Source organism: Humulus lupulus, chromosome 4, assembly GCF_963169125.1.
Source record: "Humulus lupulus chromosome 4, drHumLupu1.1, whole genome shotgun sequence".
In the NCBI taxonomy this organism is placed as follows: Eukaryota; Viridiplantae; Streptophyta; class Magnoliopsida; order Rosales; family Cannabaceae; genus Humulus; species Humulus lupulus.
The window spans coordinates 110,878,138-110,895,499 of NC_084796.1; the positions used below are offsets into that span (position 1 = coordinate 110,878,138).

The 17,362-nt window shown below is 42.3% G+C and overlaps 1 protein-coding gene across 1 annotated transcript; it reads right to left on the bottom strand.

The window, feature by feature from the left end:
* Positions 1 to 760: 760 nt before the first annotated feature.
* On the bottom strand, positions 761 to 3,302 carry LOC133830718 (cytochrome P450 78A5). The gene is made up of 2 exons (XM_062260770.1): positions 2,127 to 3,302; positions 761 to 1,753 (listed from the first exon to the last, which is right to left on the bottom strand). Exons 1-2 carry the CDS (start codon positions 3,183 to 3,185, stop codon positions 1,118 to 1,120), a joined length of 1,695 nt encoding a protein of 564 aa, XP_062116754.1. The 5' UTR covers positions 3,186 to 3,302; the 3' UTR covers positions 761 to 1,117.
* Positions 3,303 to 17,362: the final 14,060 nt, after the last annotated feature.

Consider the following 17,362-nt stretch of genomic DNA (forward strand, 5'->3'; position numbering starts at 1 on the left):
TGATCGTCGATTATCTTTAAGCTTTGAAAGCAAATTTCATTTGAAATTACATGTATATCAGCAGCAATGTACATTATTATTTATTAATTTAAAAAATGCACATATAAACATGATAATTTTTTAAGAAAAAAAGACTAAATACTAACCTCGTTTTTCTTCCAATTAAAGTAAAATTTCTTCCAATCAAGTAACTTTAGTTTTCACATGTAATGCATATTTAGCTACAAAGCAACACAAATGATAAAAGACTAACTCAGAAAGCCAAATAATAAAGATCTAAAGTTCCTAAAAATGCATTCTCATTGAAAAACAATCTCCATGAAAAACAACCTCGTAAAGAGAAAGAATAGAGTTAGTCATTTTGTCAAACTCTAAGGGAACAAAGAGTAGCACCTAATAATGCTTTAAAGTTTAAACTACTCATATATATACGTATATATATATATATATATATATAAATTCTTAAAGATTGGACCGTACCATTTTATGTGTAGTTTACATCAATAAGTCATTTTTGTTTAAATAAATGGAAGCATTTTGCTAAACATACATCAGTTTGAATACAAATAATAAGAGGAGCACTTTAGAGATATACTACTTATATATTAGACAGCCAACATAAGTTATAAAGAATATTTTAGACCCACTGGAAAACTAGATATAGAAAAACTAGTTTGCGAATAAGTTTATAAAGAATATATTTAAAGGTAATTGGGACAAAATATATATATATATAAAGGTAATTAATTAAATGCTAGAATTTAAAGACAAACTGATGATTTCATTTCATTTAAACACGAGGCAGATTTACACAGAACCAAGCAAACATTTTTTCCACCATACAAACCCTACAAGTTTAGCCTTTTACTGAAGAAAAATACAAATAAAGATAATTAATAACCCAAACGGACTACAGTGTGCCAATATTAATAACTTTCCTATATATTAGCACGCAAAGAAACCTCTTTTTATAACAGATGAAACAAACCCAAGGAAATGAAATAAGTTTTTTCAACTTTTCAAATGATCAAACTAGCACAACATAAAATATATGACATGATAACAGCAACCCCAAAATATAGGAAAATATATAAAACTTGCTTGAGAGAGTATGATATCAGTAAACCCTAGGAATGACCTTGCAAACCAAGGAGTGCTTCATCTCCAAAGACAGTTTCAGAGTCTCTGACAAGTCAACCCCAGAATCATTAGCAGGAACCCATTTGAAGCTTTGGAGCATCTGAGCCAGCCATAGCTCAACTGAGGCTAACCCCATGGCTTTACCTGGGCAAACCCTTCTTCCAGAACCAAAAGGAGCCAACCTAAGATCAGAACCCATTATGGAAATTACAACACTAAGATCATCACCATGATCTTGTTTGATCATAAACCTATCCGGGTTGAAACAGTTAGGCTCGGGCCAGACCTGTTCATCATGGGTTATACTCCACATGTTAACAACAGCTGTGGTGCCGGCCGGGATGAAGTGTTGACCTATGTGGGTGTCATGGATGGAGAGCCTGGCCCAAGATAGGAGAGGCCCTGGTGGGTGGACCCTTAGGGTTTCTTTCACAATGGCTTGGAGGTAATGAAGGTTTGGGAGGTCGGAATCAGATACCGGGCGGTGAGTTCCACCAACCACCGCATCTATTTCAGACTGGGCCTTAGATTGGATCTCTGGGTGGAGAATCATTCTTGCTAGAATCCATTCCAGGAGGATTGCTACTGTGTCTGTTCCTCTAAATATCATTTCCTGAAGGGGAAAAGAGATTCCATAAAATTAAAATAAATGTTAGTATCACAGTGCATGGGAAATATTAGAAGATAAGGATGACGTGCCAATATGTATTTATAATGAATATTGCACATACAAACGTTCGTATATATATTGTACTGGTAGTATCTGATTCATTTGGGTAAAGAAACCAAACCATGCATAGATGTGTCTCAACTACATAATTTATAACCTATATAGATGTATCTATGAATACACGATTTCCTTGTTCAGATTATACCAGATAGATCATTTAAATGAGGTTTTTCAAGTATATATATATATATACACAGATGAAGATGAATATATCACAACAAAAAAAAAGTCACAAGTATATATAAATAGAATTTACCCATAACACAGCAATCATATCCGAGTTACTGAGTCGATTTTCCTTCTCTAAATCAAGGAGCACATCAACAAAATCACGGCCAGTCTCATCCTCAGATTGATCGGAACCCTTGATCGGGTCCGATCCTTCATGAGTAGCATCAATATTATCAGCCCTCCTTTCCCTATGCTCCTCAATAATTTTCCCAACGAAAACATTCACTCTGGAAACCAGTTCCTTACACCTCTTTCTCACTCCTTGAATATCCAAAAACTCCAACAGCGGAAAATGATCACTCCAGTTAAAAACCCCAAGAAGATCATACCCTTCTCTCACCAATCCTTCCAGTTCCGCCGCCTCGTTACCAGCGCCGGAGTCACTCCGATCACTTTGACCCAGTTCACCAAACGCATAACTTTTTCCAAAAACGCTCATCATTACATTGTTCAAAGACCCATAATGCAAGAGTTTTTTCACTTGGATCTCCCCATCCATCTGCATCAAAACCCTCATGCCTTCCACCATTTCGAGCCCGATCCTGGCCCGAAACTCGCCGAAACAGGTGATTCGTCTCGGGCTGAACAAGTGGGTCGCAGAGATTCTCCTCAGGTTCCTCCAGTACTCGCCGTAAGGAGCGAAACCCATGGCCCGGTGAAAGAGAAGCTCGTAGGCCGACTCCTTAACGGGTCGATCTGCGAAGGCTGAGCTGTTGAGAAGCTCTTTCGCCGTTTCTGGTTGGCTCGAAACGACAAAACGGGTCAATCCGACTGAGAATGCCATTAGCGATCTCGCTCTAAAGCTTTCTGAAAGCTTAGCGAGAACTCGGTGGGTCAAAGATCCATTACAAAAAGCCAAAACCAGACCCAGCAAAGGAAGACCTGAAGGTCCAGGAATAGCGTTTGGAGCATGTCCATGGTGACCAACTCGAGACTTGGACAGAGCCCAAGCAATCCCACCGGGTGAAAGCCAGAAAGCGAAAACGGCGACGAAAAGAATAGAACAGAGTAAAGCATTGAAGTTCAGAAGTAAAGACGAGAACCCATTTTGAGGAATGAACAGAAAACATGATTCCCACGACATTTTTCTTTTTCTTGTATAGTAGTGTTTGTTTCCTGAGAAAACAAAGACAAAAGTGAAAAAGAAAGAAAGTGAAGGGGTGAGGTAATTGCGGAAGTCAGACAAAGGGCGTGGAGGTGAGTTCGTACTACTGATTCGGAAGACGAAGGGATTATATAGAGAATACTCGAGGAAATGGTGTATAGGGCTGTATGCAAACTATTTAACCTTGGTTAAAGTTGAGTTTACCATGGTTATCTTTTATATTCCTTTCCCTAATATTTTGTTTTGTTTCTTGCTTTCTTATTTCATTTTTAATTTTTTTTTTAAATAAATAAATTAAATTCTCAGTCTTGATAACGAGTTATAGCTTAACAACGAGAATAATTTTTTATTTCTTTATTTCACACAAGTTAATTATTAAAATTATATATATACTAGATCCAAACTTAATCATTAAAACTTGTACCTTTATTTCGATTTATTTATAGAAATTATTAATTATTTTTATTAAAATTTTAATATTATTATGTAAATTTTAAATAAATAAATAATATTATAATGAAAAAAATGATATAAACATATTAAAAAAAATTAAATCAAAACATATTTTATAATTTTTAAAAAATATATATATAATATGACTACTGTTGACTACGATTTTGGCCAACGACCAATAGACGTCAAAACTACAGTAAGCCTTGAATAGAAAATACGACACCAATAATTTTATAGTGGCTCAGCCCCAATTTATTAGTAATAGCCTAATCCACTTGGAGTAGTGATATATATATATATAACCTACACTTAAAATCAGATGAATCTGTGTCAACTGAATTTCTTAAGTGTAAGTGAAAAAGTACAAGAATTCTCTCTCAAGAATACAAATTTTATGTAACGCCTTAGGTAGTCAAGACCGTTACACTGTGAATTTATAAAGGTGCGAGACTTGCTAATCAAGTCATTTAGTTAATAACGTGTCACTAACATCACTAATGAACTAGAGTTAAAAGGTTTTGGTCATAAAATATACATTTCATATGATTAAACATTTTATATAAGGGATCCCAAAAGAAACAGTGTTTGAAAGTCAGTTTACAAAATTTCCAGTGTACAAACAACCGCTAGCCACTCTAAGGGCAAAACAGATATTTATGGTCCTCCCGTTCCTGTCCCTTCCTCAACCGTGGCGGCTGAGCAGTTGATCATGTACATTCTGCCCTCAGAGCTCTTCGATTCAGGGCTGATCAAGTTTGTCCTTGCCTTTACTTGCACCACGTAGCACCCGTGAGCCAAGGTCCAGCAAGAAAATATAACGTTATAACACAAACAATGATAACAATTGAATAACCCTTAGAGCATGTTCATATACTTAGCATACCACATTAATCACATAGTTCATAGACATAACCAGAGAATCAACAAATCAACACTCAGCTATTCAACATGAAAAATCCATTAATTAATAATAATAATCAAATCACATGATAATCAGGGTCGACGCCCTTAGGTCGCACCCTCTGTTTACCCCACTGACTCCAGTCCACTTAAACCGAGCTTAGTGAATAATAAGCTATCCTCAGCTACCAGTGGCTGAGCCGCGCCCTGTGTGCCAATGTAAACTCTAGCACTCTTAGGCCGTTCGTTTATTATTTACATGGCATAATACTATCCTTCACAAAGCATTTAAAACAAGGAACCTTTAGTCCCATTATAAATTCACAATTAGCCTAGCGCTGCGGCACAGCCCTATAGGGGCCGCGGCGCCCAAAGGGGTCCCCATCTCCTGATTCAACCTAGCGCCGCAACACAGAAGAATAGGGTCGCGGGGCTCATACGCGAACCCAGAAAACTAGGTTTTTCCCAACATTTTTCCCGAGCCAAAACTCTTCCAAATCAACCCAAAGGTTCACCCAAGTCCCAACTCAACCGAAAACCCCAGATAAACAGTATAACAACTCAGAAATCACAACAACAAACCCAATCACACAATCAAACCCAAGAATCACGTAGTGGCTCAAAATTCACAAAAAAACTTAAACCACCCTTTCAAAAACTTAAACCACACCAGATTAAACTTCAGAGATGCATGAAACCCTTACCTCAATTTGAATTTCGACCTTGAGCTGCTTCCCAATCAAATTCCAAACTTAATTATCTTGATTCCCAAGTTGAACCTCACCAAATCTTCATTTCAATGACCCACAAAATAAAACACAACTCAGGTCACTAATTCAATATTTCCAGCAAGAATTCATCAAGATTTGGATTAAGACTTACCTTTGATCCTAGCTAAACCCTTTATGCTCCTGAGAATCTGCTCTAATATCCTCCAAAACCAACACCTTAGAGAGGAAGAGAGAGAACCTTTTTGGGAGAGGAAGAGAAAAACTGAGAGTTTTCTTCTGTTTATTTCCTTCTAATTCCCTTCCACATGCCCCTAGAATTAGTTGCAAAAGGTCCAAAATTCCCTTGAGCTTATTTAAATCCTTAAGTGCCTCCAAGGGCAATTTAGTCATTTCATCCAAATCTCGTTAAGTCCTCAAATATTCCTATAAATCTACTGTTGGCGCCGTTTTTCGTCAACTTAAATAGTAGAGAAATTAAACAAATGAAAAATGGAGCAAATGAATTTAAAGATGAAGACAAGAAGGTTTTTACGTGGTTCAGCAGTTAATTCTGCCTAGTCCACGAGTCTATGTTATTAAGGCTTGGGGTTTTCTGGAAATTCTTCAAAGATGAATTCCCCAGAGCTTTCTCTCAAGAAATCAGGAATCCTTCCTTTACAAGTGGTGATTCCTTCTCTATAATAGAGAAGGATGCAGAATTCATTCCCACATATTTCGGGAAGATATTCTGTAAATCCATTGAAATAATGATATTAAGTGCACTATCTCCTATATACATGGAAACGTCCCCTGAAGATCGAGAACGGATAACAGATTAAATGACATCCCTTAAATATTGGGATTACACAAAAATAAATATGTTCACACGTAAGGGGATATCCCAGGCGATTCATCAGGTCTTCGAGATCAGCGATTGGCATTGAGTTTGTCAGAACTTATGGATCAATCACGAACCTGCCACCCAACTTCATGCTACACTCGGGGTAGGTAGGTACTGTCGAGGTTGTCATCCCCGAGCTTATACCTCCCGAGCTTGAACTATCTCGCTTAAGGACACTCGGTAAAAGATATATTCAAGTGTCGTGCCATTGCCCATCGCAAGCTCAGAGAATATCCGAGGTTACACATCCTCGAGGTTGTTGCTTTACTTCAGAGGGTTCTACGGCTGGACCATATGATGTTTTCATACATTTCGAGCTCACACCTGACGAGCCCAGTTTTCGGAGTCATAACCCCTCATCTCGAAATCTGGGTGTAACATTTTGCCCCCTCAAAAGTATCAGTTCGAATCCTATGAGAAGGAAACTTTTGAACTGCCCCTCTTGGAAACTGTACCATCAATTGCACTCGAGTGTGGACACGCATCAGCCATGGGTTGCTCAATCAGAGTACTTGAGTGCTTTTCATACCACACGCACATCCATCTTCCTACCACATTTATGGCACTAGTCTTCCGTTTTTCCCTAGCCATTTGATCAAGTATTGAGATTGGCCAATGGTCCAGATCACTTCATCGTTTGGTATCCTCTGGGGCCTATAAATATGTCATCATCTTCCTCATTTTAACATTACGTTTTCATAATGGAGAGAAGATCAAAGGAAACCAGAACTTAAAAAACTTCGGTCCTTGCATGTTCTCTAAGCCGAGGAAGCAAAACACCATTGGTCCGTTTGACTCCGTGAGATCGTTCTTGCAGCCAATCCTCCAATCTTCGATCTCTCTGTTTCCACCATCTACATTGTGTAAGTGTTCATTCTTGATCCCCATATGTTCGTATATATATATATATTTTTTTTCCATGCATGTTTATTGTTGCAGTAGCATTTAGGTACATTTACTAGTTTTGTACTAGAATGTTTCAATCAATACCATGTAGTTTTTAGGTTCTTATGAGATTACGGATTTTTCAAACCCAGATTTTTGCATTTTATTAGGTTATCTTGATTTCAACTATTGTATCGTATAGACCAAGAAACGGGTATTAGATTAGGGTTTATAAATTGCACGTTTCTCAAAAATATCACTTTTTGAGTAACCACCAACTTTTTTCCCTGAAAATCCGGGATCTTCGAAAATAAATCCACTTTCCCCCCTTTCCGTGGAATACACGCTCCGAGCCTGATCTCGTTCCTTGGATCAAGCTTACTCCACAGTCTCGATCATTCGAGCTTAGGCCATCTTGATTTTTATTCTAAATTTCTTATTCGCCTGGCCCTCACCCTTTTACTCTCTTGCTAGATGCTGCAGAACTCAGAAAAGTGGTGGGGGTCAAAGCTCGCAATTCCTTACTCACCGAAAACTCTGAGCCCAGAGTCACCTTTTACTCGGAATCAATGTTTGATTCAGGAGCACCAACTAAGGCATTAGCAAGAAGATATCTGAGCTCACTTTCAACGTCAAATCGATGAGGTTGAAGAGAGGAAAAGGAAGAGACTTAGGGTCGCCATCTACCCAGATCCAGACCCCGAGCCTAGACCAATCCCCATTGAAACCACACTTAAAGTGACAATCGCCTTCAAGCCAGGCGATCTCCAATTTTCGCTGATGGGAGAACCATCAAATCCCCCTTCTACCTTACAGCCAACCTCCATTCCCACCTTGAAGAGAGAATTTTTCGAGGACGAGCACTACTGGAGCTCGATTTCTTCATTGGGGCAGATCTCTGACATCTTGTGTAACGACTCGAATTTGCTAATCGGGCTTAGGGCCTTGATTAGTGTGCCTGAAGGGCAATAAGTGGTTTAATTTGCTTATATGTGAATTTATGTGTATATATGATTATGATGCATGTTTAATTGAGTTAAATGTGCATGTGGGCCCCGTCTGGATATTGGGGGCATAAATGTGATAAATGAAATATATGTTGCATACGTGTGATATGTCTGTACAGCATGATCCAAGACAGTCCTGGGGAGCAGTTAGCCAGAGAGTCACAACGGGGTTGAGATTCGGACTCGGGGCGAGTCGAGGGGTAATTTGGGTATTAGTTGAGTTATGGGATTATCGGGACATGGAAATAAATATTTTGAGATATATTTGAGGATAGAATGCCTAGATGGGAATATTTGGGGAATTTACCATTTTTGCCCTCGGGGACGTGTTGACACCCCGAGCCTTGAGGTAACCTTTAGACTTAAGTTATATAAAACAAATAAGTGAGAGGAACTGTTTAGAAACCTTGAGAAACTGACTCATACTCTCCTAAGAACTGAAGTTAGCCTTTGCTCTCCTTTCTCTTACACTCTCTAAGGTGGAATTCAAGAGGAAACCTAAAGGAATTACCAAGGAATTGAAGGGATTTCAGCTGGGATGCCTTAGGAGCTTGAAGCTTTGGGATTGAGGATCAAAATTCTGGGATTAGGCTCAGCAAGGTAAGCTCTAAACATTAAAGTCTAGTCTTTAACTTTCTGCTGGTTCTAGAGGATTTCATGTAGCTAAGCTTGCTTAATCTTTGGGTGTTTTAGCTAAGTTTTGGAGCATACTTTGATGAGGTTTTGATGTTGTTTCTGTGCTGGAGTAATTATGTTGAATATCTAGGAGTCTTAGCTTGGTTTTGCTGGTAATTGGCTTGAAGAAGGGATGAAAAACTGAAGGAAAATCTGGGTTCGTCGTATGGAGCCGCGGCCCTAGGAGAGGTGTGCCGCGGCCCGCATGCGCGCGCAGCCATGGGAGGCTGAGAAAATTTGAGCGCGCCGCGGCCCGCGTGGTGGTCAGTGGAGAGCTAGCCTCTGTTTTGAGGCTAGCCGCAGCTCTAGAGGGTGGGGTCGCGGCCCTTAGTGTCAGTGAGGATTTTAGTGATATTTTTGACTTGGGAACTTAAAGGGTAAGGCTCGAGATGGATTTTATCATTCAGATTGATAGAATTCAAGATCCCGGAGGTTAGGGTTATGGTTTGAGGTTATTTTTTGGGATGGAATTTGATGGTCGGATATTATTATGTGTTGTGACTAGGATTTCGGCGAGGCTCACGTTAGCGGACTGTGCTCGGGGCATTGGTGCTCAGGAAGCTCGGAACTCAGGTAAGAAAACCCCTGTTTCCATAGAGCTTGTGTGCAGGGCTGAGCCCAATGTGTTGAATGGAAATGATATGCAGGTCTGAGCCCTATATGCTAGAATTGCAGAGCATGGCTCTTTATCTGTTTATGCTTAAATTATGTGCTTGTTGCTATATCGTGTTTGATATTATATGTGTGATTGGCTAGAGCCGGGAACGGTGTAGACCAGGAACGGCGTGGAGCCGAGAACGGCGTCAAGCGCGATGAGTGCAAGGCCGAGAACGACAAGAGGCCGGGAGCGGCGTTGAGCACGTGGGGTGCGAGTTGCCAGGGCGAGTCCCTAACAGGATACTTGGGATATCCTTACGGCATGGTCCGCGAACCCAGGGCTTGGTAAATGCCTGGGACGGCTAGGCCGTATGTGTTTAGCCTTTGGCGGCCTGCTTATATGTTTAATTCATGAATTGCATATGTTATCTGTTATGGGTTTTCTTGCTGGGCTTCGGCTCACAGATGCTCTGTGGTGCAGGTAAGGGTAAAGAGAAGATCAACCAACCATGAGCACAGCTGGCGTGAGGCAGCGTGTACATGTCCGGCCAGCCTGGCTGTCACAGCTAAGGGATTTTGGGAGATGCTTGTAAATGAACTTAGATTTTGTCACCTAGTCGACTCTGATCAGTTTTGTGTTGTAAATATTTTCTAGACCATGTGTTTGGGATCCCAAATGTAAATTTTTATAATTAATTGTGAAAAACTACTTTCTCTATTATTTTCTTCTTAATTATGGCTTAGTGACACGTTTGAAGTTAAAAGCACGATTAGTGAGTTGAAAGCACGATTTTAAACACACTTAGTAACGGCTCTAAGGAAGTAGGGCGTTACATCTTGGCCCTCCACAATATTGGACTGTCGGGCTCGCTGAGGTGTCAAGCTCCGACCTCCCACGAGCGAAGCTGCCGTGCCCCAGGAGATGGTAATCCCAACAACAAGTTAAAATATGCGGCTTAGAGCCAGGAGCACATGAAGGCAGGGGCCTTATTTCCCTTAAAGTCCTTTTTCAAGGACTTCTTGGATTTTGTCGAGCTTGCTCCTTTCCAACTCAACACCAACTCTTACAGGGTTTTGTTGTTGGTTTTTATAGATCAAATAAGAGATTATACGCAACACAAAACAATCAAAATTGTTAATTTAATCCCACAATATTTCTAGATCTACTTCTTCACATACATATATATATTGAATCAAAGACATGAATAGAAAATTACCTCAGGTCCTTCCTTGCTGCTATCTTTTTGTATGGCAAACATCCTTGAGATCTCACACCAAGATCTTCTAAAATGTTCTCAGCACACAAAGAACGAGTGTGGGCTCGCTATACAAAATAATAGGCAAAATCTATTTATCAGATGTTTTCAACACATGAGATCTGATAAAGTTTGGACCTAAGTTTATGAAGAACAGTGACCTATGCTTGTAGCACTGTTCTTTTTTTCTCATAGAGATTTCACGATATTTTTCTATCCCTGAAAAGTATCGTTCTAAAACACGGATATCCTCTTTTTAATATATCTAATATATTAAAAATAAAATATTAGTTATTTTAAACAATTTGAATATAACTAATCAGTTATCATATTATGTTTAAATAATAATATTTTAATCATATTACAATATCTCATTATTTATTTAATATTTAAATAACTAAAATTGTGGAACTAAGAAACTACCAATTAGCTTCTTATGCATGTAGCACAGTGACTGTGCACTGTGCTACACGTGTACCACATGCCAGGGAAGGCATGTGATTTTTCCCAATTTTTTATTATTATTTAAATACCAAAAATCCCAAAAAATAAATGAATTCAAAATTAATTATATTTTTGTTAAATCAAATAATTAATCAATTCTTAATTAATTAATTACACATAATTATACAATAATTATGTTTGATGCATAGAAAAATATTTTACTTATCAAATAAGTCATTTTGCCCATTTTTGTATTTACCTTTGTCAGTGTTTGTTTGAGCCATTTCGGGGACCATGGACCTACAACATTAAGCTCCAATAAATTGAAACTAAATAATTAAACTATTTAATTATAATAGTTAATTTATTAATTATGATATTTCTCCACTATAAATTCAGAATTACACTTGTTGACAGTAAGAACTCGTCAACGATTGATGGTTAGAAAACTTCAATCTCTATACTATAAGAAGCTATGAATTAGATGGAAAGAACTCTAAACAACAGGAGAAAACTCAGGCAAGCATGAGAACCAGAAGCATATATTTCATAAGTCTCGTTTTTACATTCAGTTTTCCAACCCCTTAGCCTGAGGGGTTGGAGCCTATTTATAGGGGAGGCTCTATTGGCCCAGGATACAAACAAGTCCCAGACCACTGGGACGTACATAGGTACTCTGATAAAGTAGTGGCTCAGGGCGTAGTGGTGTCTACCCTGATGGTATCAGAGTCGTGGCCTTGGACATAGTACTGTCGGCTCTGGCGCATGGTCGAGGGTGTCCCAGTGGTCTCACCACTCTTCGTACAGGTCCGTACCGCCACTACTCCTCAGACGCAGATCATAGGGTCGTGCCTCTGTTCTCTCCATAACCGTACACCCCGTGTCAGCGCACGTGTTCCGTACTCGGTGGTCCTCATCAATTCCCGTTAAATGCTCCACGTTCGTTTGGCATATCAACAAGATTCCCCTAAGTGATCTCATGCCTGTGCCAAGGAGGCTTCATCCTATGCATGTCCTGAGAAGTCGAGGTGCCGAGGGTCAGGGCCGGCCTATGCGGATCGCATAGACACGAGGCTAGGAGCACGGGTACCTCAACACACCCCTCACCCTCGCATAGCGAGGCTGCCTCTCCTCCTTCCGAGCACAGCGTCGCGAGGCTAGGAACACGGATACCTCAACACAGCCCTCACCCTCGCATAGCGAGGGTCCCTCACATAGCGAGGCTGATGTTCTTCCTCCGAGGTGCGGCGTCGCGAGGCTAGGAGCACGGATACCTCAACATAGCCCTCACCCTCGCATAGCGAGGCTGACGCTCTTCCTCCGAGTGTGGACGAGGCTTGATGCCTGCTGGAATGGGGCGCACGAGGATGGCCAGCTAGGGGCCCTCGCATAGCGAGGGTGAAGTTTGGATCGGCAAGTGGCCGAAGTCCCTCGCCTAGTGAGGGTGACTCTCTTACCCCAACTCCTTCACCATCATGTGATGCCCTTTCAGGATGTCTCGTAACATGGAGCTTCACTTGTGAATAGAATTCACAAGGAAAAAATTCCATATTTACACTTCCCCCCGAGTCTATAAGTGCACTTTTAAGTGTGTTTGTAGACTCTCTCCACTTCTCTTGCTTGACATGCACGACCAATCTTGGGGGATTTTGCCTTGGCAATTTTTCCAACGCCTCTTGAAGAAGCATGAGGTGAGGCTTGGGGTTGTGTTTCTTTTTTTTAGCGTCCAAAGAAACACAAAAGTAACCCAACACTTGAGGGCATCCATGAGAGATCCTAAGATTGCATAAGGACCAATCATCCTCCATCGCGGATCCCAAGGTTACCCATACTCTTGATCTCCACCATTTATAGGGAAATAGATCCAAGGGCTAGGGAGCATTGACTTTCCCTATAAATACTCCAAGGCTTGAAACCACTTCTCTACACAAAAACATGCTTAGCCTAGTGGTATTCCCTCTAAGCCTCTTCCAAGAGCTCCAAGGTTCTATTCTCAATAGAAGCATTTTTGAGGTATCCCTTCTTTTATTTCCATTCTTCTTTCTTTCTCTTCTTTTTTTCTTTTTGTTTTAAATTTTTTTTTTCTTTTTAGCTTCGTGGCAAAGCTGGGCATTACCTCGCTCCTACGATCTTGCTCCTGCTCCTTTGTAAGTCTGTCCTTGCGTCCCCTCAGTTTCGTATCCCTGCAGGTATGTCTCTTTCATCTCTTCTCCCTTTCGTTTTGCATTGATTATACGAGAGTAAGATTGATGGTTGCATGACATTCAACCTTCAGAGTTTAGCATTTTCTTCGCATAGCCTTTCCAGTACCCATACACCGGCCCTTTTCTTATACCCTCACACTCGTGTTGTAGATATTGAGTCGCCCTTATGCGCACACGCCCTCAAGTCTTAGCTTGTCCATGGCGTCTAGGCGATGTCTCGAAGGTCCGTCTAATGTCGAATTTATTGAGTTTTCCTCCTCCGAATCGGAGGTCGACGCATGTAAACCTTCTAACCGCGGGGGTGTGCGGGCGCTCTACCTCAGGAGATTATCTTACCTTAGACATAAGGCGGACTGTCTAGAGAGGGAGCTAGAATCCCATCCCGGTGACGCGGGTTCTGATCTCTTCCCCCGGCAAGCGACTTACATTTCCCAGCTACAATCCACCCTCCAGGATTGCCTTTCCGAAATTGCTTGCCTAGAAGAAAACTTGCCCCCCGAGCCCTTTTCCTTCTGTCATGACGAGTCTCCCGATTACGTGGATTCCTCCTTTGAAGGAGGTGGACATGAATTGGTTGAGCTGGAGTTCCTTTCCATGGTGCCGCCCGCGTTCCCTCTCATATCCCCTGTCTTGCGCCCTAGGGTTAAGCAAAAAGCTGGTAGACATAGGACATGTGGGGGATCTTCTAGGACCCTTAGAAAGTCGGTTGCTCATAAATTGCCTTACTTTGTCCAGGTACCCGAGATGCCGAAGAGAGTTTTGGACACTTCTGATGAAGTTGGAAGGTCTACCGTTACCCTGAAGAAATTGAGCAACATGCTGAAAGCCCATAAGTTACCCCTGAACCTCAAGTTTGTTATACCAGAGCGCAAGGAACGCGCGTCTGCACCGCAAAAGGGATTCGTGGCGTTTAGTGATGCCATAATCCGATCTGGTGGAGCTCTGCCACTCCACTCTTTCTTCATCAAAGTGCTGGACTACTTTGAATTGGCGCCACTACAATTGTCCCCCAACTCCTGGGTGATGCTCAGCTGTTTGTATGTGTTGTACCATCAGGTGTACTCTAGGGGGCCTTCCATAAGTGAGGTTCATTACTTCTTCACCCTGAGGGAGAATACATCAGCCCCCGGGTTCTACCAGCTCCAGAAAGCCGCGGCCCTTAAAGGGAGTTCCCTCTTGGAGGGATCTATTTCCAATAGGGGGGCTTGGAAGTCAGACTACTTCTATACTTATAGTGGGCAGACCCGATACTCTAACTTCAATGCCCCACGTAAGGCTATCATCACTTTGATCCCATATACCGGAAATTTCTCTTATTAATCGACCTCTTTTTTTATAGTTCTTGTAACTGTGGTAATTTCCTTTCGTTCGATGGCAGGTCTCTTAGGGGTTGTCGGTCCTAATCTGAAACGGGCAGCTCATGACCGGGTAATACAAATCCTGGCTATGCCGAAGGAACGCAAACAAGCCAGCGCCCTTTTCACGGAGAGCAATCTCCACTTATGTGGGCTGCTGACCCCGGACCAGAAAGTTACCTTATGCTCCATTTCCCCTGAATCTGAGGATCCACGCCCCGCGTCACCCGACTCTGTTGATTTACCCCCAGTGGCACCCGTACTTGAGAGTCCGTGGGTATATGGTCACGATGAAAGGAATTACGATGAAGCAGCCGATAGGGATTACGTCTATTCCCCGGGTGACCATATGGATGTTGAGGAGACTGTGGTGTCTGAGAACTACTCCTGCTTGTACTCTGTTGCTGGCAGGGCTAAGGGTGTAGCCGATGACGGTCATACTGGCGGTGCTACCTCTCGGATGTCGCCGTTAACGCCTGGCGGTGAGTTTGCCTTTGACGCCCCTGCCCCTTGCCCCCCTATGCCTAGGAGGAATTTTGTCATTCCCTCTTTTGATGGGGTTCCTTCACCCCCAAGGGGGCATTCCAGGTGGGCATCCACAGGCGTCTCTTTACCCCAGGAGACGACCCCGCACTCTTCTGCTCCTCGCACTACTGTGGACGGGTCAGGGCCTTCTCGGTCCCCATCCTTGCCAAAACGGGCCTCGACAAGCACTCGCGCCTCCCCCGGCTCAGCTCATGTTTCTATTCCCGAAGATCATCCCCTGGCGAGCCAATATGGGGAAGCCATGAGCCATCACTTGGGAAACTTTCCTGAGGGTGAATGGGGGACGCTGCACGATGTTCCCGAGGCTGAGCTAGAGAATGCCTATATGCGAGCCTCCTTGCAGGTAACTGTCGCAATACTTGGTTTATTAATTTATGATAGCCACATAAATACCTTTTATATTACTTCTGGTGTATCATCTGACCCCTAAGGCTTTGTTTCATATCTTCGTCCTCAATCAGGCCTCTATTTTGAACCATCGGCTACTTGCCTCCCACTCTTCATCGGCTCAACGGTTGCAACACGAGCTTGAGGAGGCACTGAGGAACCTTTCAGTGGCCCAGACTGCGAAGGATGCCTTGCCCAGCCAACTGGCCGAGATGGTATGCCAGAGGGATACCGCCTTGGCCCGGGCTGCCTCAACCTCTCAGAGCAACATTCAGTTGGAGGCTACCATCCAAACTCTGAACGGGAGGATCGCTGTGCTTGAGGCTGAGCTTGTGAACGTGGAGGATCGCATAATCGGGAAAACGTTGCATGCTGTTTGGAGGACTAACCCCACCGTTGACCTATCTCCTTTCGGGGACCATGTCGTCGAGAAGATTTCTGAGTGGAAAGATCACGGTGGAGATTCGTAGATCCCCTTGTACTCTGTCTATGTATGCTTTTGTTATGTAATCCCTTGTACCATTTCTTCTCTCTCTTTTTTGTCAAACTTAAGGGGCTCTGATGAGTCCCTCTTATCACTGTTGTTCGTGGATTACATTTTTTTTTATTTGATGGAGATAACCTTTCTGGTGCACCTTGGTTATACTTGTAAGGACACTTTAACCCGTTGGGCTGTTGGGGTCCTTTTATATTCTTTGCGCGCGCTTGTTACTTTTTGCGAGAAGCGTCCTTCTCGTCCTTATACATAGTACTATTTTTTTTTCCAAGGGTCCCTTGTAAGACCCTTTTTGGGCTAGCCGGCTTAATGGCCGGTCTAGACTTATTGGGTGATTCCCTCCTTGCAGCCTCACCTCTTGGGGTGTCGGCCTTTCGTCGGGGGTCATCCTTTTGAACCAATCCCTTGATATTCATAAGGGTAGCTAATCCTTGTGAATATAAGAGACAATTTTTTTTTTTTTGTTTACTTTTGTCGTCCTGCCCCCCAAGTACCTGGTGAGATTTATCTCGGCGGGGACTTTAGTTGATATTCGCATAAAGAAGTAAGTTACACACGAAGTGGAAGACAGTTTCATTCATGGTAGTCGGATTACAACGATATATAGATAGGTAAAAGTCTTACATCTACTTGGGAGGTTATCTAGGTAACCTCTTTGATTCTTATCTATTAAGATAGCATAACCTGCAACAAACTAAGCATAGCTACTACTTGTACCAGGCGCGGGAGTCTCATTGCTAGTCTTACCTGGTTGGGCCTTTCGTGATTCTGGGGTCTTGTCCCTGTGGGTCTGTACCTCCGTGCATCACCATCGCTGTTGGTTCTTATGGCTTCTCTGACTTGTGAAGGGAGGTGTTATAACACTCCCTTGCCTCTCTTTGTTCTCCCTTCATACTCGCTACCCCACCAGGAGTTGGGAACTTGACGGTGAGGTGGTATATTGAAGTGATTGCTTTCAATTCTCTTAGGGATGGTCTCCCCAATACCGCATTGAAAGCAGAGGCGCAATCTACTACGACGAAGTTTGCTATGATCGTGGTTTATCGGGGTTGTTCACCCATAGTGAGTGCTAATTCGATCACCCCTAAAGGTTGTATCAAGTCCCCTGCGAACCCGTATAGGGAGGATTGACAAGGCTTCAAGTGCCTGATGCCCAAACCCATCTTTTCCAGGGCGGGGCGATATAAGATGTCCACAAAACTTCCATTGTCTACGAGGACTCGATGCACCCGCCGGTTGACCAACTGAACTGTCAACACCAGCGGATCATTGTGGGGGAAGTGTACCCCCCGTGCGTCCTCCTCAGTGAAAGTGATCGAGTCATTTTCTCCCTTGAAGCT